The 23037-nt window shown below is 45.5% G+C and overlaps 1 protein-coding gene across 1 annotated transcript in view; it reads right to left on the bottom strand.

Moving 5' to 3' along the window:
* INTS1 (integrator complex subunit 1) overlaps positions 1-23037 on the bottom strand; it is a 625364-nt gene that overhangs the window by 48800 nt on the left and 553527 nt on the right. Inside the window, exons 40-42 of the mRNA XM_085629257.1 lie at positions 19630-19763; positions 19062-19254; positions 7338-7465 (exon numbers count right to left, since the gene is read on the bottom strand). Coding sequence (XP_085485383.1) covers positions 7338-7465; positions 19062-19254; positions 19630-19763 — 455 coding nt within the window. The remainder of the gene's footprint in view (positions 1-7337; positions 7466-19061; positions 19255-19629; positions 19764-23037) is intronic.

Below are 23037 nucleotides of genomic sequence, written 5' to 3'. Positions count from 1 at the left end.
TGTACCTCAAGTACTCTTAGCCCACCACTCACTTTTTCATAATATACATTGAATATTACACTCCTGGTTATCCAGAAGGATTACATATGTAGATTTGAGAGTGCACATGGAGGACGAGCAAATCATATAAAAATAGGTTCTGATGCTCGTCTAAAACCACCAGAATTATTACTTGGAAACTTAATGCTTCATCATCAGCAATTGTTCTTAAAATGCGTAGACAGTAGGTTAGAGCATTTTCTTAGTTATGTTTCTATCCGGACAGTTCAGACATTCCAATACAACGTTGCAATTCCCATCTGACAGCTGGTAGCGCCTATAGGAACTAGAAAGTGGATTGGTTTTATTTACAAATAAAGTTAAGAAGCATTCAGATCTGCCCTTTGTCTCCAGGTAAGATAACTCATTTTAATTTGGGCATCTGATTCTACTTATCAGCCCTTGGCATTAGGTGATAGGAAAAGGTGACATTAACATAGGGTCTGTGGTGGCTTTGATAACTCGGTAAATGAGCAAACTACAATATGAAGTGGTGGCTGTTCTAATAATAGTTCTGCAGATCGGATATGACAAAGTGACCACCCCTACAGGCTTCAGAATCAAGACTGTAATGTCTTGTGGAAGGTGTGGGCTGAAGACAGTACCTTCACAAGCCCATGCCCTCACAGTCCAGCACATGTCCACAATAGGGACAACCTGGACACACCTGACAAGGCAACTTTCAATCTTGTGGAAGACCCCTGATGCCCTAGGAAGGCTCCTTTTTGGGAGCAGCACAGGAAATCACAACAAACAACATATTATACCTGAATAAAGTTCTCTTTTGAGTGCCCCTGCCCTTCTTGGCACCCACATAGCCAATGAACAACTGATCATTGATCAGGTTTTTCAGAGCCCTGTCTGCATTGAAGCTCATCACACTGCGAGTAACCAAACAATGGATCCTTTCCTCCTTTTTGGTTGGATGAAGAGGCTGGTATAATGCAGGCAGGGTGATAGCCTGACCTAAGAGTCCGTGTTTGGAGACATGAGACTTCGGCTTTCAAAACCAGTTTTTCTGGAAAAAAATTGCACTAAATGAAGGATGGACACAAACCCTGCAGCTTGCTTACTCGCTAAACAGAAATACTGGCAATCAGAAAAAACTGTTTTCATTGTCAACAGCCACAACAAGATGCTGTACATGGTGTGTAACTCAGACACTATCAAAAAGGTGAACAGCAAGTTAAAGTATCATTGTTGTACTATTAAGGATGAAGGCTGAAACATGTACATCCCTTAAAGGAACCTCATAATGACAGAAGACATAAACAAAGATGGTAGGTCAGGTAAACAAAGAAAGGCTGAAAGGTTGCCTTTAACTGTACCAAATGCTAAGAATTATCAGGATAAGGACAGCGAGATGTGCAAGAGATCTGAAATACATCTGAAAAATTAGCTTTAAGAAGATTGATTTCCTCCTATGCACACAAATTAACAAAACAGGACCAATATCCAGAAAAACAGATTTGGTGGATTGACGAAGTGCTGATAAGATGCTGACTGCAACTTTCATAGGTAAAACAAAAGAGTTAGAGTTGTTCCTCTCAAACTTCAGGTATGAAGGGGCAGGCTCTGGAGGTTGGGATGCAGAACCTGTTAATCCCATTTTTGCCTGGACCGCTTTCAGTTCCCAGTCAGACCATTGATTTCCCCTCATCTTTTCTCTCTTTTGGATCTTCTCAGGAATTGATGATCTAACAACAGCATCTTTGAAAATGAACCTTACTCAACAATGAAAAGATCAGCATCCAAATCTCAAGTTTCATCTTTGATGACAAAAGGCTGGCGTTTTTTTTAGCATGAAATTTTCTCCTAAGAGATGTATGACCCAAAACTGGATTAGAAATTCAGTGCTGTTACATGTACTTTTCTGACTCAAGAGGTCTGAGTGGAGACCTATGTGCTCTTCTTTTAGATGGACTGTACACTTTAGCCCCGAAGATTGCTCTCTGTTGTGCTCAAAGTGAAATATATTTATATAAATTTAAAGATGTGTCCTCAAACGAGTCCGGCTACTGATCTTTAGAGTTGGAACTTTGGAATCCAAACGGACGCAGACTCATTAATTCTGCGGTGCTGCACTACGGTGAAGGAGCAATGCTCAGCTCATGTGGACTCAGCAGAGACCACTTATCCCCCGACCCAAACACAAGCAACACAATATTTCTCTTTTTGAATTATCAGGCCTCAATGTCCTCATTCATTTACGTTATGGTCGAGTGCCAATTTTTTCATCTAGTTAGAAAAAGGCACTGTTCCTAACCAAGCCACTAAATCACTGGATTATCCAAAGCAGGCCAATCGAATAGATCCATGTGGCTAAACCAGTCTTAACACCAGAGAAGAGGAGTCTAATGAATTAGCATTTAGCATGCTAAGATTACCACGGTTGCGGTCTGCAAGATCAATTGGTACCAATTATTTAGAATATGCATGAGTAAGCTCGGACTACACCCACCAGAAGAACAACTCTCTCACCAAAAGCTAATGGCTGTTTTGTGTATCATTCCACCTGCTTGGGAATGCTTACATTCAATCATCTATCGTTTTTGTGTTACTTTTGCACTACAAAGGCTTTTACTTGGTTTTGTTTTTTCACTTCTAGTTTAGACTCAAAATGTAGGTCAGGGCTACTGGATATTTTCTAATGATTTGTATTCTATGTAGTGAATTAATCATGACACGCAACAGGCTCATTAATCAGCAGGTCTTTTCACCCAATGCACTGCAGACCCTGCAAACTAAAGTTTTTCTAACTAAAGCTTATTTCTTATGTCTTTAAAAGGTAAAAAGTAAATTATAGTGTCAGTGCAAACATACTTCTTTTCACAGTGAAAACTGTGTACAATGTCGACGAATCGGTTTGTCACAGAGAACTATCTGAGACCCTATCCAGCCAGTGAAAGAATGCGCGATAACTTGAAGGCAAGAGACAAATGCATTACTAGCATCTGCAATGCAATAGGTCTCGCATTCACACGAGTTTGAGCTATTGGCATTGTAAATGACAATGCCTTTTATTATGTTTTGGGTTTTAAAACATAAATAAAAGGCATTGTCATTTACAATACTAATAGCTTAACTCTCACAAATGCGAGACCTATTGCATTGCAATAAAGGGCCTTCTCGACCGCTTGTTAGATTGTAAACATCAGAGGAAGAGACCGGCCGGCGACGTCTTTAAAGTAATGATAAATAGTGCAGTGAAGATGATGTGTAAATGTTGTAAATTACACAGACACAAAGTGTGAAGTGAGAGTTACATACGATCCAAGCTATAAACACTAACAAAGCGTTCCAACACCTTTCGCCCTGTGATTACACTGTTGCAGCTCAGGAGAAAGAGTGGGAGGGGGGGGCTATTTCCTGCCCTCTCCGTGATTTGAGTGTGCAGTGTGGCATTGTGTAATGTCATTGCTATCTTTGGCCTAATAAACACTTCAGCTGTAGAAGGGCCCTGGCTTCACCTCCTGGTACAGGGCGGGCTGTGCTTTATGGCAGGCATGGAGGGAGGGAGGGATGGATGGTCACGGCTGCAGCTCCTGCCTCGTACAGTGCCCCTGCTGTTATTAGTGAGCGAGAGGCGCGGAGGTGGTGGTACTGGTGGTGGTAGTGGTATTAGTGGTGGTGGTGGTGGTGGTGGTATTAGTGGTATTGGTGGTGGTGAGGTGGTGGTATTGGGAATAGTATTGGTGGTGGTGGTGGTATTATTGGTGGTATTGGTAGTGATGGTGGTAGTGGTATTGGTAGTGGTGGTGATGCTGGTAGTGGTGGTGGTGGTATTGGTAATGGTGGTGGTATTGGTGATGGGGTATTGGTGGTGGGGGTATTGGTGATTGTGGTATTGGTTGTGGTATTGGTGGTGGTGGTGTTCGTATTAGTGGTGGTACTTGTCGTATTGGTGGTGGTGGTATTGGTGGTGGTATTGGTGGTGGTACTGGTTGTGGCGGTGGTATTGTGGAGGTGGTATTGATGGTGGCATTGGTGGTGGTGGAGGTGGCGGTATTGGTGGTGGTGGTATTGGTGGAGGTATTGCTGGTGGAGGTATTGCTGGTGGTGGGGTTAATTAAACAGGCTTTTGAAAACAACCCTGTCAGGTGGATCTAGTGTAGATGACATGTAACACAAATGTGCTGTTGTCAGCTTCAGGCCATTAGCACGCGATTATGTGCTAACTGGAATTCACATGACTTAATTCGCTAATCATGTCTAAATCCATTTTAGTTAGAATGTTGAAACAGACAGGAGATATTGCCTTTAAAGTGATTGAAAGCGGGCTCCCGTGTTACGGGGGCGGCTGGGCTGCTTAAAAAAACACAAGCGGTTTCAGCTGAAGCAGCGCATGCCCAGCCTGCAGTAAGAGAATCTCAATAAAGTAAATATTGCCCACAGACTAAATAACAGGTCCCGTGTAACAACAGAAGTAAAGGGGACAGTCGCCATGGGAGCTTACAAATGAAGAAAAGGCCATACTAAGGAGGGACTAAAAAGCCTAATAACGTATCTGAAGGCAGCATTTACGAAAAACAATGACACAAGCCAATGAAAAATATGGGTAGAGAGTGGGCGCTGGCTTCTCTCCCATACTCTACTACAGCAGTCTCGTAGAGCGAGCAGCGCATGCGCGCTGCCGCTAGGCTCGACCTAAAAAGGCACAAGCGCTGCTAAATTGAAACATCTGTGTTAAAGGAAAGAGAGAAATGGACTCCCTGGTGGACAACTAGAATTATACAACAAATGCACATGCTGGCAAACTGTTCTCATAAGGAACACCTTCACCTTGATGTGAGAGTCTGATCTCGATTCACGTTATGGCCCTTGGTGCAAAACATTAGCACTGTTGGTGGAGGGGGGGGGGGGAAGAGGAGATTTGGAATACTTTAGCCCCCTTCGGCTTAGTGGCAGAGAAGACCTAACCTTCATTGTTTGCAGACGTTAAAACAAATCTGTGAAATGCCGCACAAATCAACAACTCGTGCAAAAACGTCTCTGTTTAGATCCCACTTGTGGAACTCTGAAACGGTTCTTAATTTGGTGGTGGTTACAAGAGAGAAAAAAATAAAAAAGAGAGAAGGAAGAGAGAAAATAGAGATATTGGAAAAAAGCAGGAATGTGAAAGAGCCTCTAAGTCCATGATAAAGAGCCAGGAGTGCTTTAAGTGGGCCGGGTCCCTCAGGTCCTAGATCTGGTAGTAATTAAAAAACGGACATTGAAAGACGTCCCTATATTCACGCTCTTGGCAATACTGGCAAATAATAAAGATGATTTTTGACCAATAAATGTAAAGGCGTTTAAGTAATCCTGGTCCGCAATTTAGTTCCTGTTTACATACATGCTAACATAGTTAAAGAGGGAGATAGTGAAAAGAATCTGTGGAAATAAATTTTCCCTACTAAGATTAAAACAGAATCACTTTTATGCGGGAGAGACAGTTAAAACAAAGCCATGTTGGGCTTTAGGAATCAAGAATCTTCTGCAGGAATCTGGTCTGCTGGCATGTTTGGGTTCATATTTCACGTTTTACTTATTCTTGCATTCCCATAGACTGTTAGTTATTTCCAGGATGTTGTGTTTCTGAATTTGTTTCGTGTAGCATATTACTCTTGTAAAGTACATACTTTGAACTAAGTTGCCGTGAAGTGATTTTGCTTTAAACACCCACGATTGAGCACTCTGGAACAGGGGTTGAAGGCAGTCCGAGTTTCTCACAATCCCAGTCAGAGGGCCAAAAAAGGTGTTCAGAATCACATTGTCATCCAGTTTTGCCCTTTCGGCAGAGTGCACAGAGCAACGGTCACCTATTCCAGTTGCAACTGTGATTGAGTGCAAATGTGCGTGAAGCATGTACACAGTTGTCAATATATTGACAAGGCGAAAGTAATACAAAATATAGTGCTTACATGTGAGTGGATGTATTGTGTGCATTTGGAGGGTGTTGAAGTGGAGATGCAAGGACGTGTATTCAGGAGAAAGTGAAAAGAGGGTGCTGAAGAGGAAAGAAATGAGGTATAAGATGTGCAGATGGACGAGATGTGAAGAGCAAAAGAGCAACCATGTTTAACAGAGTGAATATAACCCGCTCCACAAGCCTCAGTAATGTTTAATTTACAGTCTCACAATTTCAGAATTGAAACATATTCAATATCAATTATTTACAACAAAATAATTGGTTACTCATTTACCTTAAACAGATAACCACTGACAAAGCCAATAGCCTTGTTTGGTTTTAGGTGTATGTCAGTTGTGTTATATATCTGGAGGTAATAACAAAGCTCAGAGCGAAACCAAAATATTGGCCCAGTGGCATACTACTGGAAGCGCAGAAATTTAGTTTAGATTTTTAAGTCACACCCCTTACATAGGCCACGCCACACTTTTTGCATCCCACATAAAGCCCTGAGAGCCATTAAGTGTAGGATGGTGGAATAAAGCAGGATGACATGGAATCAAGACTAAAGAACCTTGGTATTCAACAACCATAGCATTTGGCAATGTAATAATTTACAAGTGAAGCATTGCTTCATCCAAGATGTGCCACTCAACTAGCTTTCCCGATCAGACCAGGTGTGTGCTCCACCGTCGACTGCACGTCACACTTTAAATACCCATTCCATACCACCTGAGCCGTCCTCACAAGAACTTCCCACAGTGAAAAATCTGAGTGCAGGAACTGGTTGACTTGTAAGCCCATGATTGAAAACTCTCAAATGCATGCCCCACTGAGGCAACTGCACACCTTACAAATTCCCATTTTCACCGAATAGCAATTATTCCATCCACTTCTCAAGGTGCTGTGACCTTCCACACAAATAAGTTTGAAGTCTAAGTTTGTATCCAAGGTAAAACACGCCTTCTGTGGGGTGTCTTTAAGCTATCTGCCACAAGTAGGATAGCATTGCTTCGAAGTCTGAGACTGGTACCAAGTGCTTGAACCTCCCTCGTAGGCACGTAGAGTTATTATGAAGTCAACTTTAGATACATGTTAAGAAAGTTAAGAAATCACAAGCAAAAGAGGAATATTGTTAAAAAACAGTGCTGTTCACCAGCTGCTAAAGGTTTCAAAAAGTGCCTCTTTTGTCAGACAGTGAGAATTTATCAGATGTATTATGGAACTTGAGATTAACAGCTTCATTTATTTACCTGGGATGCAAAGGTTACACGTCTTGGATCTGTCAAGAACCACAAATGCAACTACAATCCACCTGCACACTTACCCGGGTGCAGGCATAAATAAATGGCAATCAGCTATCACAAGCACAATAAGTAAAAACTCAGTTGCGATGAAAGCCACTTACTGCAGAGGGTCCGAGTGCTTTTGCAGGAAAGCTACAGCTGCTTGCGCATCGCATGTGATGTACTTGTGAATAAACTGCACAAACTTGTTGATGAAAAATGTCAGGAAACGGGATGATTTTTTGTGCGACTAAGAGCAGAAAACAGAAGTAGTACATTACAATATTGTCAGACATTGGTGACCATCGCGGGATGCGAACATGCTGCTCATCATTTTTACACTATATTTAAATTAATTTAATTCAAGTTATAAATACACCAGCCACCGAAAAAATGATGCATCTCGGTGCTGTCACACGCAACAACAACTATGGGGTCTAAAAGTGCACTTGGAATATACTCAAATTATGTACAACAGTTAACATTCATTTATAACAATAAATGGGAGCACAGCTCAGTGTGTCATTAAATGCGCTCACAGTGCTAGGTACGGGTAATGCTGGCAAGTGTCAAGCCTTGTTTCAACACCATAGTTCCAAACTTCACTTTGGTATGGGGACACAAACAATGAATGTTGAACTTGGTCATCATGGACAGTATCATGAACATGTTATACATCACATCAGTCTGCAGAGTCGCAACAGGTTCATGCACCTGTTTTTTGTTAAAATTGAACTGTATCGATCACATACTGGGAAGCACAGAGGAATGTTTGCCTCTTCATGTGTTTGAGGTGCACTGTGTGCAGATCACATTAGAATTCGCAGATTTTCAGGGTTAATGTAAATGATGTAGGCACAAAAGTCAGTAAATGGATGCCTTCTAAGTTCATGCTTGTACATAAAATTACCCCTAATCTTTATGTAAGACGCTGTGTTGTTCCTTTGTTATGATTTTCAGGCCATAAAAATGAAAAACAAAACACGGAGTACTATGCGAGGTGCTTTTTGGAAGACATGTATTATCTCAGGTATTTGTATGCACAGTAATCTTTGTTGCCAGCTGAGCACTAGAAACCAATGCTCCAGCCTGCTCTCAGTGAAGGATGACATCATGGTGATGCCCTTCACTAAGATCCTTCTCAGAGTTCAGTTGCGAACTTGGTGCCCAATACACATCAACGTGCAAAGAACAGTGATATATAGATAGATAGATATATATTGTCACTCCCAAATTCCTCCGAATTATACAAAAAGCAATCTCGAGCACTCACGGGGGAGTAGTTTACGCAGCCTCGTTTATTTCGGCAAAAACAACAAACGCGTTTCGGAACTAGTCCTTCTTCAGTGTTGTTACCAAACTCATCACAGAGTGCCATTTTATAAACAGATGGTCACTTTGGAAACATAGAAACAGTAAAAAGGGAGGGAGTGACGGCCGGCATATCGCAAGCGCCATCTTCCAAAGGTCAAATCCTTACAATTCATTAATGTTACATGTAAAAGCAAAGGAAAAGGATTTCCTAAAAGCAAAAAAAACAGTCAATTCATTCATATGCTTTAACACATTAACCCATATTGCTCAAAAATATTGCCGTGGATCGGCAGTTCGCAACCAATTAAATAAAGGTTGCTAAACCCTCCCATGTACGTAGATAGTAGCCGTGTATCGGCTAACTGATTCTAAGTCAAATTGCATGTCGATAAACAATAAACATTTCAAAAAAGATATCAAAGATACAAAACCCTAAATCATTTGCCTAGACGCCAAGTAATTCACAGAAAATCTATTGTATTGCTATACAATAATGGCTACTGGAATACATACTTCTAGATCCCTAGATGTACTATTAATTCCTCTCCAGAATTTAACCCATATGGGGTTTTTGTCTGGAGATCGATTATATATCTCGATTCCAGTCGTCTCAATCTTGACACTCTATCCCCCCCCCCTCTGGCATGTGCTGGAACACAATCAATAGCAAAGAACTGCAAAAGATCCCTGTCACTCTTGTGCTTAATGGTGAAATGCCATGCGACAGGATAATTAAAATCTTTTTTTGCTATAGCTCGCATTGTTCTAAAATTCTAATCTTGACATTATGAATAGTGCTGCCAACTTACATGAGTCCACATGGACATTTCAAACAGTAGACAACATGTGAAGTCTTGCAAGTCAAGAATTTGGTAATGGTCCTCCCTCTTTTTAGACCTTTCACATTGTAGCTTAGTACTCTTTTACTGAAGGCACAGGCCTTGCATTTGCCGCAAGGGTAAAATCCTCTCATCTCTTTCAAAGTACCCTTTTTAGAAGGGATTGGATCTAGATGACCATGGACCAAGTTATCTTTGAAAGAGCGTGCTTTCCTTAACGTGATCATGGGGGCCAACGGAATATCAGATCCAATCACTGGATCTGATTTTAACACATGCCAATTTCTTTTCAAGATTGTTCTTAGACTAGAAACATTGTTGGAAAAAGTTATCAGCCGAAATTGACCTTCAGTTGATTTGTACCACCATCCAAAGAAAGGCGAAACAGACTCCACAGGCAAAGTTGAGAGTTAAATGATGATTTATTCAAGCATCAAGTGTCCAAATGACGCGTTTCGGCCGCCAGACATGCGGCCTTGATCACACACATATATATATATATATATATATATATATCATAATACTGCTTAAAAGCCAGTGTCTACAAAGCCAGTGGCTACTGAAAGCAGATATTCCCTTTGGGCACGTTTTGTCTGTTATAATTGGTTTTAACTGAAAAACCAAAACCCTAAATATATCCTATGCAAACCTTGGAACAATCCGAATCCTATTCTCATTGACAATTACCTGGAGTGTGTGAACACTTCATCCCATATCAAGTCTTCTATTCCACCTAGGTCTGTCTACCAATGAGCTCTCAACGTAGCTATGAGGCCATGTGTATCATCAATGCTCTCTACATGAAGGAGATCGTCATCTTCACCATGTAAATTGCCAATAATCTGCTTTCCAAAGGTGTCTCTTACGGTATACCTCCATCGCTTTGTACACATTAGCACAGTGCATGTTTAAGCTGCATGTATTTGGAAACCAAAGATTTCTCTAGTATAGACACGGTTTGTAGCTGCTCAAAGGTTGTGATCCCCTTCTTTTCACCGGACATTCTCCAATGTAGATATGCCTGTAGCCCCCAATTCATTAAAGGCTACCAATGTTGTTAGATCCTCATATCTATTCCCCATCCAGAGCGGGGCATTTTATATCCGCGCTCCTTTCCAGCCACTTCCCTAGTGACTCTGCCCCACATTTTCAAGCACAATTCTGTGGCAGTGTGGCAGGCAGTAGAGCATGTTTCTTAGGTTTGGTAACACTCTTTTTGGCAGATACTTTATCTAACCACAGACTCCTCACCTTTTGAATATCCCTAGGCCCCAGAATGGATCCAGAAATTTTCAACCAATTGCTCACGTATGGGGAAAGATGGCATAAATGGACTCCGTTCGGCCTAGCAACAACTCTGGAAGTGACCGTGTGGAGCCCCATACAGGTGCTCCCCTTGTGCGCCGACATCGGTTCATCTTGAATTCTTCCACTTTGCCAGAAGCAGATCAACTGTGACAAACTGGCGATAATTGTGAGCCATCCTTTTTTATATCAAAGGAGTTCACTGCACAGAAAGGGGATGAGTGAGGGCAATGAGGACTCTTCGGTTAGTATCCACTATTAAGAGAATTAGAGTGGGAAGTAACTTGTCCTTCTAATGGATACTTCTATTCACAGATTCCTCAACTTATGAATAGATACCCCTGCAGTACCTGCCAAAAAGTGTCTGAGGAGTGGTCTCCCTTAAAGCGCTCCAGCGTGCTATCTGCTTTGTCGCCAAAAAGGCGACCGCCATCAAAGGGCATGTCCATGAGAGTGCTCTGGACATCACCTGAAAAATTTGTGGACCTCAGCCAGACATGGCGACGAATCGCCACCGTCGTTGCAATCGCTCTACCCAGCGAGTCTGTGGTGTCAAGTCCACACCGAATGGAATACCGTGCTGCATCTCGCCCCTCAGCAAGAGCCTGGGCGAGGCGTGTCCTGGCCTCCTCAGGACACTGGGGCAGCAATTCCGCCACCGTATCCCACAGAGAGTGGGTGTAACGGTCCAAAAGGCACGCGGTATTAATGGACCGCAACCCAAGGTTGAGTGAGGAAAACTGTTTCTTACCAAACTGTTCCATCCTGGAAGGCGGTGTGGGACGTTGAGGCCTGGATAACCAGACTCTCAGGGGTGAGGTGCACTGACAGAAAGCAGGGGTGGCCTGGAGCTTGGCGGTGGCGCCGGGCAACGGTCCGATCCACAGGAGAGACTGTGGTGGGCTTGGACCAAGTGCTCATCAGAACGTCAGTGAGGACCTCATTAAACTGCAGCAGAGGCTCCGAAGAGCTTACTGGCGGTTGAAGCACCTCGATGAGGAGGTTAGTCCTCACGGCCGCTGCAGGGAGCTCAAGGCGCAAGGCCTTGGCTGCCTTGCTAAGCACCACGGCGTAAGTAGCACCCTCCTCCGTAGCCACGGAAGGAGGAGAGATAAAACCAGTGTCAGGCGAAGTGTCTAGACCACTGGCCTCCCCTAGCTCATCTGCCCAGCCCTGACTTAACTGGCACTGCTGTGCCAGAGGGTCCTCAGACCCCTCCCAGTGCTCCCCTTCATCCGTGTCCTGATAAACAGGCAGAAATGACGGAGTCGGGTCATAGGTGAGTTCCCCACCCATCGACGCCGGAGACGGCGTCGAGCGGCGCCGCTCTGACGCCGGACCCAGACCGGGGCTGAAACCGGGGACGGCGGCGTCCGAGGACGGCGCTGGGAGCGACACCATGGGGCTCGGCACCCGTGGAGGAGTCGACGGGGGCCTGCGGTGTCGGGACCGAAGTCGTCGACGGCGCCGAAGCCGCCGGCTTGCTAGGACCCCCAGTCGGGCCTGCGGGGCCCCAAGGTGCGCCGGCAGGCCTTGACGGCGGGAAGTGAGTCCTCATGGCCACGAGGATTTCTCGAATCTCGCCCGGAGTCGCATTAAGCCCAGGGACCGGAGGGTGTAGGGCCGGATGCGACTCCGGCGGAGCCACCCGAACCCTTGGCCGAGTCGTGCGACCGGCGAGGGGAGTCGGAAGAGCGATGTCGCTTCTTCGACTTCTTTTTGCTGTGCCTCGACTTACCTGAATGCGAGGACTTGGAACCAGACGAGCGATGATGACCGCGGCTCCGCGACCGGTCCCTTGACTTCCTCCTCGACTGGGACCTCGAGCAGCGCGGAGCCGACTGCCGGATCTCGAGGAGCTTGCGGGACCGCTCCCGCCTAGCTTTCTACATCAAGGCCCGGCAGTCGGGGCACGACTTGTCATCGTGGTCGGTCCCGAGACAGTAGAGACACCGGCGGTGGGGGTCGGTAACCGACATCAGGCGGTGACAGTCGTCACACGGCTTGAACCAAGGCATCCCTACTGGCACCAGGAGTCGAAGTCAACTCGAAAGAATAGACCAAAATAGTCCAAAAGGTTAGTCAAAAAATTACTAAGGGTACGCTTCTTCCCGGATCTGCGCTTGCTGGCGCGGAAAAAAGAAGAACTGATGTCAGCGCGCGAGGGCGGCATCTAAGTACTCCAGCGACGTCATCCCGGCGATCACGACGGACGCGGAGCAGCAGACGACGCCTACCGACGCGCAGGGGTACTGCTGATGAAAAATCTTTCCGGATCCAGTCTGACGCCTGGGGATATTCTAAAGTAAGGAATCTAACTAACGTGTTTCTTTAAGATCCTGGTGTTTAACGATCCTGCCAGTTGCTGGGCAATCAGGATGATGTCCTGAGCGTTCGGCCTCTTCAAGAGGGGTAGGGCCTCCTGGCCGAAGACCCAAAGCCTCACCCCGTTTGCTGCAATACCAAATGGTGGTCATGGTTTTCATGAGAACCTGCACCCCTTCCCCTTTGATGGTCATGAGGAATGGTTTCAGAGCCAAGCAAATGGTCCACAGCTCCAACAGATTGACAATGAGCCGGGTTCACTGATACCAGATAAAACCCCTGCCCATCAACAATGCATCTGTAAAGACCGTTAGCTGTGTGCTTGAATTAATCTCAGCCACTGGTAATCACTCAGGGCTGCATCTCAGTCCATCGCTTTTTTACCCACCAAGACACCTCAGTTTGGACCCAGCCATATGCAAATCATTCTTGACCCGTCTCCAATAGGAACAGTCAATACCGAACTGTGAAACCAGGTCGCACCTAAACCGGAACACAAGCATCCCAGTATGTTTGTTATATTAAAAAAAAACATCTATTTGTTTAACTTGTGACATTGTTTTCCTGCGCTGGTGGGGGTCTGGCTTTGTGTTCAAGCACAGCACTGTCATGGGGAACATCTGCTATAGTCCACAGGTCACCAATCTCCAATGCACCAAGAGACATTCATCTTTATTTCAGTAGACCTGTGGCCATTGCTATGGCAGCATCCAGCAAAACTGTAGAACTTCCTGTAGAAGGTCATGTTACTCCATCAACCAAGACCATTGCATCTGCCAGAACTGTAAGGTTCTTAAAACTCGACACACTGGAAGCATCTTTCTCGATCAAAGTGATTAGATAATTGCACAAGTTTCCTTCATGTGCACCCTTGCCACTCCAATGACCAGGCCCCATCAGATTCTGAACTTGCAATGGTGACTTTGACATTATAGGAAGGAAACATAGTAACAAGACTCTTTCCCCAGTTCCATGTCCAGACCCACTCCACTGAAATTTAAGTTCCTGATCCGAAAGATTAACAAGTTAAAATCTTTTAGTGCAATCAGGATAACAAGAAAAACCAACAGTCTAGGTAGTTGGGTCTAGGGATCAGACCCTGGGTCCCTAGACCCAACTACCAAGCCAAGAATGTATTTAATTAGGGGGCGTGTCACACCACAAACACCCTCCCTGAAGCTATGGACCTGCTTACTTACCAAGCTTGTCATGGTATGGGTCCAAGATATCTGAATGAACATTAAAACATTATTGTCCCATCGGGGATTTCAGATCATCATATGCATGATTGTTAACAAGCCCTAGGATCAAGCAAGTGTGGGAAGGCAGACGTTCCTTTGCCTTTTTGACTGCAAACCTTTGGAATGATCTTTTACCTTACATGGTATTCATAACAAAATGTGCTCAAAACAATTGAAAACCTAGCTCTTTAGATCTGTTTAACCAAAGCTCACATACCCTCATTGTGCCTTCTCCTACTTACTGTAGTGCTGGGATGCCCGTTTTGGGTGGCTATTGTGCTTTACAAGTGATCTATACATTCATTTATTTCTGGAAATCCACCTGTCGTCTCAGCCGTAGAGAGTCCACTGTTTATTCATTTATTTCTTAACTTTAGTATATTTATACACCATTAGTAACCAAAACCTTCCAGCACTACAAAACAGCATTTTACAAGCACTAAATAAAGTAAAACATTTGCAGAACATTTCATAATCTAGTTCAGGCTAAAGATCTGCTAAACAGCTACGTTTTCTGAATACTATAAACCGATCAATGACAATTATTTCCTCTTTAGCGATGCACACTGGACCTGACAATCAGGGGTAAAGCATTTTGCTTGCAATGGTACTTGTCTGACCAATGTCCACAACCTAATGCAATTTTGAAACAGGTTCTGTTTTAAAGAAATTCTCAGGTCTAGGGTGTTGTGTTCAGGAATTTTTCCTAAAAAGGATGAAAGCCTCACCCAACCAAGGAGGCACGGCTCATTATTGGGCTGTTCCTCACCACAACCCTCATGATTGGCAAGTGCTGTGGGCTCCACCGAAAGCTCTTTAAGATGTTGTGTGTGTGTGTGGTTTTTTTTAATATAAGAGTTTTTGACTGCTAGTTTCCAATAAGTCAGGTGGACTGGGAACCCATTTATAAAGATAAAAATGCATTCAAAGAAGGTATTCTATTTTTATCTGTGCTTCTCAGGCACACCAATAAAAGAAAAGGTTACCCTGTAAGCGTGTGTTCATAGTGTGTGGTGCTGTAGATTCACTTGCTATCGAAAACTTCTGTCATCTAGCGTTGGGCTGTGAGTCACAAGGTATATGGAGACTCCTTATGCTGGCATTGTGTATGGTCACTGACTCCATGTTCAATTGCTCAGAGGGTGACAGTAGTATGGGGAGGCAGAAAAAAGTGGTGCTGATGTGCACTGCAAAAGAATTAGGTATAGAAAGAAAAGAGATCTGCAACCAGGGTTACACATGTCCAAGGAGGAGGGTGGGCACAAGGCTGAAAGGTACAGGGAGAACTTGGTTGGCTTTAAGGTAGCAAGTCTGGCTGCACTTGACTATCTGGCAATTCCTGCTCATGAAACAGGGTCGGGTTAACTGAAGGCTACAAACAGCTGGTCTGCTTTACATTCGTTCATGTTTAGTCCTATCAATGTAGTACATGAACGCTCGCTTGACGTCTTAAGTGTGAAGCTCTCTATGCCGCTAATTCTGTTTTGGGAAAATAGACTGGGAATTCTACGGTCTGCTTGAGATGAAAAGGGGTGAAAAGGGGAATCATCCTGGACAGAAACGTTGCTTTGGTCTGTAGTACTACACTGCTGTTACAGACCTAGGTGTATGATTCCTGTATTGTAAATGCTTACAGTTCACTAAAACACCTGAGTGAGGTTATAGCCATGAGGAATGCAACCTTCCAGGACAGGTACTGGAGCTGGCAGGAATGCATTGGCTCAAAAAGGGGATCCATGGGTCTGGTGAGAACTACATTAAGGTTCCACTCAGGGGCTGGGGGACATCGTTGGGGGAATGACTCTTTTGAGACTTTCCATGAAAGCATTGATGATTGGTATATGGAACAGGGAAGGGTGTATTCTATTCTGCATGTAAGTGGTAAGACTGGTAAGTGCGGTTTGACAGAAGCGCATGATAACCCATACTATTGTAGATGAAGGAGGCAGCATATAATGTCAAGGACTGCAGGTTTCAATGGATCTAAGTGCTGTGAAATACAGTAAAGGACAAACCTGTACCATGTTGTTGCATAGAAAGCTTGAGTAGGTTGTCTGCATGATTACTTGAGGATGTTCATGCACTCCTGTGGGAGAAGCAGATAGCCAGGACCCATGTCGCTGAGCTGTTGGGTCTGGATGGCAGATTTGACACGGGATTTTGCTGAGAAAATATGGCCTGGTTGCGATCTTCTCATCGTGTTTGATTGACATTTCAAGCACAGCTAAGTACCAGGGCTGTCTGGCCCAGATCGGGGCTATGAGGATGTGTGTTTTGGATGTTTGTCAAGAGGAGGAAAAGCGTAAGCATATATCCCTGACCAGTTCATCTATAGTGAATTGTCCATGGACTGTGGGTGTGGAAACCTGGAGGAGAAACATTGGCATTTTGCGATTTATGGAGTGGCAAACAGATCTATCTGTGGAGTTCCCCCTGAGTTGGAAGTAACTGTTTAGAACCAGAGGGTCGAGTTCCCATTTGTGGACTTCTTGGTGTGACATGCTGAGTAGGTCTACTGGGTTGTTCTCTAACCCCGAGAGGTACTCCACTATCAAGTGGATGTGGGGGGACCAAGGCCGCCTTGCTTCTGCAGATACTACATTGCTGTCATGTTGTTCATTCAGACTAACATTACTCTGCCCTATATCTGTGCAAGGAAGACTTTGAGGGCTTGCTAGATTCCGAAAAGTTCTAGGTAGTTGATGTGGTAGCCCTGTTGTTGCAGAGTCCACAAGGCTTGCACTACTGTGAGAGTGAGATGTGTCCTCCACCCTGCTTGTGATGCATCTGTGGTGATGGTGATGTGCGGTAAAGAGTCTTTGAAAAGCCAGTCTTGCAACATATTCCTGCTTCTTCTACCACTGCCCTTCACCAACACTAGATCCTCCACGTGACCCTTCGGTTGGGACCATTGTGCCGCAAGGCACTGATGGAGCAGGCAAATGTGGAGTTTGGCATGGGGCACTATGGCTATGCAGGAGGACATCACGCAAAGAAGGCGTTCAGACTTGAAGAAGATGATTTGACTGAAAAAGAGGGACATGATGCTGGAAAGAGACAACTTTGTCAGCTAAAGTAGGTCCTGTCAATTCCTGAATTTAGGATTGACCCTAGGAAGAGTTGCATTTGGAGAGGGACCAAGTGTGAATTGGTGATGGTAAAGCCAAATGTCTAGGAGAGGTATAGCGGTTTATATATGGGCGAGGCACGGAAGCTTGCTTGAGCTGTTGATCAGCCAATCGCCTAAGTAAGGGAATACAAGAATACCCCCTCATCTTAGACATGCTGCGACTACCACTAGGCATGTAGTGATGACCCTTGGGGTGGTATTTACTCCGAAAGGCAAGACTTTGAATTGATAATGACGGTCACTTACGACGAAGTGCAGGTAGCATCGGTGGGCTGGATGGATGAAGATATGGAAATATGCATCCTTTAGATCCAATGCTGTCATAAAATCGCCTTGCTGCAGAAGTGATATGATGCCCTGCAGGCTCACCATGTGGAAATTCTCTGGCAGGATATATTGGTTGACAGGCCTGAGATTGAGGATTGATCAGAGTAACTGTCCTTCTTGGGGATAAGAAAGTAAAGGGAGTAAACAACCTGCCCTCAGTGTTGTAAGGGAATGGGTTTAATGGCTCCTTTATGTAGGAGGGCTCATACCTCTTCCTCTAGAAGGGTTATGTGATTCCCAGTGAGGCGGTATGCTTGAAGAGTATGAATGAAGCTCTAGACAGTAATCTAATTGGACCACAGTAAGAACTCATATGTCTGAAATGATGTACTGCCAGTGCAGGAGGAAATCCTAGGGTTTCCCCAAAAGGTGTTGTGTGGGAGTTGTAGGGAGTCAGAGCTTAGTGGTGATAGTGGCCCACTTGCCAGAGCCTCCCTTGCCTCTCTCTATTGTTGTTGGCCTTTACCTGCCTTTTGTGTAACCTCTAGGAGTGTTGGGGTGGTAACCTTGCTGCTGCGGATGGTAAAATCTTGAGTCTGGGGAGGAGGTCTTCGAAATCACACAGTATTTCTGCCTTCGAAAGACGCCTCTCTGGCTAGTGGTCTGGACAGCATCCATGGCCTTGGCCATATCCTTCTAACATTTTTCTAGTATATGGTCTACCTGTGGCCTTAACAAGTATTCTCCATCCCTCTTGAGGTGGAGATGAGTGGGAAGGAGCACAGCTGAACTAAGTTTTAGATCCGGTCTCGTATTTGTCTACTGGGAATGCAGTCATCAGGAACCTTTTATGCCGTGGTGGAGAAGAGCTTAGAGGGGGCCATATATCTCCTGGTTTCAGTGGTATGACTCCTTGTGCTGAAGTCTTACTTTATCGGAGTCTGCCCCTTCAAGGCCAGTGTAACTCGTATTTCGGGGTGCCCCTGTGTTGTACAGTCACCCTGAAATATACATGGGGCAATTTGAAAGGAGCTTAACAGGACTTACGGTTGTACATGCACTACTACATACCCTTTGCTCCAAAAACTAACCATGGTCTCTTGTAGCTAAACCTCCGGTGAGTGCTTAGGCTGCCTCATCAGGTACTGGTGGGTAATCAGTTATGGGCAATGCAGTTGATACTGAAGGTGAGAGCTTGACCTCTCATGGCCGGCTCTCAACCCAGACTACTGCGCATTGCACCTTCATATAGATTCATGTTCACAGAAATTCCTATTTATGGCATTAAAATGTAGTGTTCTAGCTAAAAGCTCAAGCTAAAAACACATAGTAGTCACGGCGAAAATCTTACTAAAACTGAGTGAGTAATCCCTTCCTAAACAAAAATGTGATGTCTATCGACAAGCAAAGTTGAAGGCTCCTTACCTGTAGAATGCCGATGATAGAGAGGAGACAATCCCACAGAGGTTGCTGGTGTTCAGCGTTGAATACCTGTGGCTGCAATAGTTCTAGGATACCCAGAACATGTGTAAAGAAGGTTAGATGGTTCTGCTGTCGGAAATCCGGAAAATTGAGGTGTACTCTTCCATGTAACAGGGCAGCGATCATTGGTAGGTGCCTGCACAGAAGCATTATATTTACACTTTGATACACCATACACAAAACTATTTTAGGTGGAGAAAAGCAAAGTAACAGCAAGCATTTTGTACAAGACTGTGCAAGATAAAATGTCTATAGCTATAACATCAACAATATGCTTCTGTGGCCAACAGAGGTGCTGTAGCTATATTTACAGCATAAAGGGTTCCAAAATCCAGTAGCAGGACAACTGAGAAGTTACAGAAACATATGTATTTTACAGCTAAGTCATTCAATTTGCCAATCTTCAAGCCAGAAGCCAGAAGTTCTGTCGCACACAAAATAAAGCTATATTGTGGTACCAGAGAAGGTTAAATATTGCTGCGTGAAATACTAAAGCAGGAAAACTACCTACCTCAGCAGAAGGATGGGGTGAGCCACTGCAAGCTTCCTGCATGCCATGTTAGCATCTGACATACGATTCTCAGCTACTTTTGAGTCAGTAGTGTCAGCCAGGAGGGTTATAAATCTGTGAACAAGAGCATCCAGCTACAAGTGGAATAAAAGAAAACACACAAATTAAGTAGTAGAAAGTAAATAAATGAATTATAATACCTCTTATGACTCTGCCTACATGCCCACAGAGTTTCTTGCAAAATAATTATATTTACTCAAACATCTAATATTGGTAAACCTATACTGATGCCAGTGTTGGATTTGCCAATACATGCACCCAGAGGGTACCTTAGAGGTGCCCCCTGAAAACCTACCAGCCTCTGGTGTCCTTGCTGACTGGTTTCTGCCAGTCTACCACCTGAGATACTGTTCTGACTTCCTAGGGTAACAGCCTCTGCTCTCAAGAGACACAAAACAAAAGCCTGTCTGGGAGGAGGGTGTAACACCCCCTCCCAGACGATTACCTGCTGATTAGCCTTTCTTGGGCAGATGCGAAATCCAGCTCTACCTCAAAGAAGCCAATCCCTTTTGTCCAATGCCCTCTTGGCACTTGGACAGGTGGGAAAATTAGCTAGTCAAGGAGGCGTGCCACCTCCAGGCTAGTACAACCCTAAGGAGGGCTACTATGAAGCGGACACGATTTTTCAGAAGTAGCCATCTTTGTGAAGGCATACTTAGGAATTCTGGGACAGGGTTATGACCATTTCCCGCAGGAAGTGGTCATATAAGGGATGTAGTGACTCCAAGGGTTGGTGGCTCAGTGGCTACTACCCTACACTTCCCTAGGGCCCCTAAATCCAGTATTTAGGGGAGCCACTAGCACCAGAGAAGCAGATCCTGATGACCTAAGAGAGAGGACACCGAAGAGCCACAAAAGCAGAGAGGAGAGAAGCTGCAGCTGACCAGGTACCAGCCCCGTCAACCTGTCTGCATCCCTTGTCAAATACTGCACTAAAGGAGACTCGTCCAGCAGCTGTTAACTCCAAAAACTTGGGAGGATTGCCTGCCTTCGATAAAGAACCAAGACCTCTCATGGGACAGCGGAACTGTTTCCTGCATCTCACAGCAACTCCAAAAGAAAGGACTCTGAGGCCTTCGGAAACCCCAAAATCGGACCCCTGAAGGTGCCCCTCGCCTCTGACCTGAGTTGAAGTGGGTCACCAGTGTCAACAAAGTCCCTCAGCCCTCCAGAGCTCGAATCCATTGTGTTCTCACCCCTCGTGGACTCCCCGATGCCGCCAGCTGCCTCTGCACACAGCCCAGGCCATGGAGAAGGTGTCCCTATGTCCCTGAGCATTGCAAGCCTTGAACCCCCCCTCCCCCGTTTGGTTCACCTCGACTGGCCTTCCAGCCAGAGCCTGCAGCCTCTTCTCACAGTGAACGATCTCCATAGAAACGTTTTGGGCTCCCGACGCTGTATAGCAAGCCTGCACTAGGCCGCCCTTGTACCGCTGGTGGTGTACTGTTGGTGTTGCCTTAGACCTTATCCTCCACTCACCTTAACACCTGGAGATTTGTCTTATAAGTCGCTGTACTATACCTGTTTGCAGAACTTGTTCATCCTTCCATAGGATAACATTGCAGAACTCAGAAATTGCACTGTGCCCACTTTTCGAAGGCTAAAGAATTTATATTTAAAAAACCTACTTACCTGAACAATTTCCTAAAATGCTTAAACATAAAGATACCGGATATTTTTATAAATTGGTGTGGATCTCCTTCTTGAGTCGTGTGTGTTATTTATTGCTCATTGTGTGCATCTGCAAATGTCTTGCACTCCTTTGATTTAAACCTACAGCTGTTCGACCAGACTACTCCCGAATAGAGCAATTTGGGTTTGCATAGCAAGCCCCTCTCCACTCATAAGGGAACCCCTAGACTCTTTACACAGAATATCAGATTCTTGATATATCACATAAAGAGCCAGCTCCCTACAACTCTTCTCTCAAGTCTATCAGAGACCGGACAGAGGAAGACCGATTCTTACTCCTAAACCCTTTAAGTCCAACCAGAACACTAAACAGGTGCTTTTGCCCTTCATGGCTGAGCCATGCCACATCGACTAAGAGGCAACTAGTTAGAAAATCTGGAAAACAGGTAATACAAGAGAGAAAGGGAAAACTTCATCAATCAATCAATCAATCAGTGACATTTATAGAGCGCACTACATACCCGTAGGGTCTCAAGGCGCTGGGGGTGGGGGGGTGCCGCTACTGCTCGAACAGCCAGGTCTTCAGCTTCTTCCTGAAGGAGAGGTGGTCTTGGGTCAGGCGCAGGTCGGTCGGGAGGGAGTTCCAGGTCTTGGCGGCCAGGTAGGAGAAGGACCTTCCTCCTGTAGTCGCTCTTCGGATGCGGGGGACGGCGGCGAGGGCGTGGTTGGTTGATCGGAGGTGGCGTTTGGGAGCGTAGAAGTTGATTCGGCTGTTGAGGTAGCTCGGGCCTTGGTCGTGTAGGGCTTTGTGTGCGTGGGTGAGGAGGCGGAAGGTGATTCTTTTGTTGACGGGGAGCCAGTGCAGGTTTCTCAGATGTCCGGAGATGTGGCTGGTTCGTGGGATGTCGAGGATGAGTCTAGCTGAGGCGTTCTGGATCCGCTGGAGTCTCTTCTGGAGCTTGGCGGTGGTACCGGCGTAGAGGGCGTTGCCGTAGTCCAGTCGGCTGGTGACGAGGGCCTGGGTGACGGTCTTCCTGGTCTCGGTGGGGATCCACCAGAAGATCTTCCGTAGCATGCGAAGGATGTTGAAGCACACCGAGGAGACGTTGTTGACTTGCCTAGTCATGGAGAGGGAGGAGTCCAGGATGAAGCCCAGGTTGCGTGCATGGTCTGTCGGTTTGGGTGCGGTGCCCAGGGCGGGAGGCCACCAGGAGTCGTCCCAGGCGGAGGGTGAGGATCCCAGGATGAGGACCTCCGTCTTGTCCGAGTTCAGTTTCAGGCGGCTGGTCGACATCCACTCGGCTACCTCTTTCATCCCTTCGTGCAGGTTGGCTCTGGCGGCAGCGGGGTCGTTGGTCAGGGAGAGGATCAGCTGGGTGTCGTCGGCGTAGGAGATTATGTTGAGGTTGTGTTGGCGTGCGATGGCCGCGAGGGGGCTCATGTAGACGTTGAAGAGGGTGGGGCTCAGTGAGGATCCTTGAGGGACGCCGCAGATGACTTCGGTGGCTTCTGACTTGTACGGTGGTAGACGGACTCTCTGTGTTCTTCCGTCGAGGAAGGAGATGATCCATTTCAGCGCCTTGTCCTGGATTCCGACGTTGCTGAGGCGCTGTACTAGGGTGCGGTGGCAGACAGTGTCGAATGCTGCGGAGAGGTCTAGGAGGATGAGGGCCGCTGTTTCTCCGTTGTCCATCAGGGCTCGAATGTCATCGGTGG

Source organism: Triturus cristatus, chromosome 10 (genome assembly GCF_964204655.1).
Source record: "Triturus cristatus chromosome 10, aTriCri1.1, whole genome shotgun sequence".
Classification (NCBI taxonomy): domain Eukaryota; kingdom Metazoa; phylum Chordata; class Amphibia; order Caudata; family Salamandridae; genus Triturus; species Triturus cristatus.
This window is presented reverse-complemented; position numbering and strand designations above follow the sequence as displayed.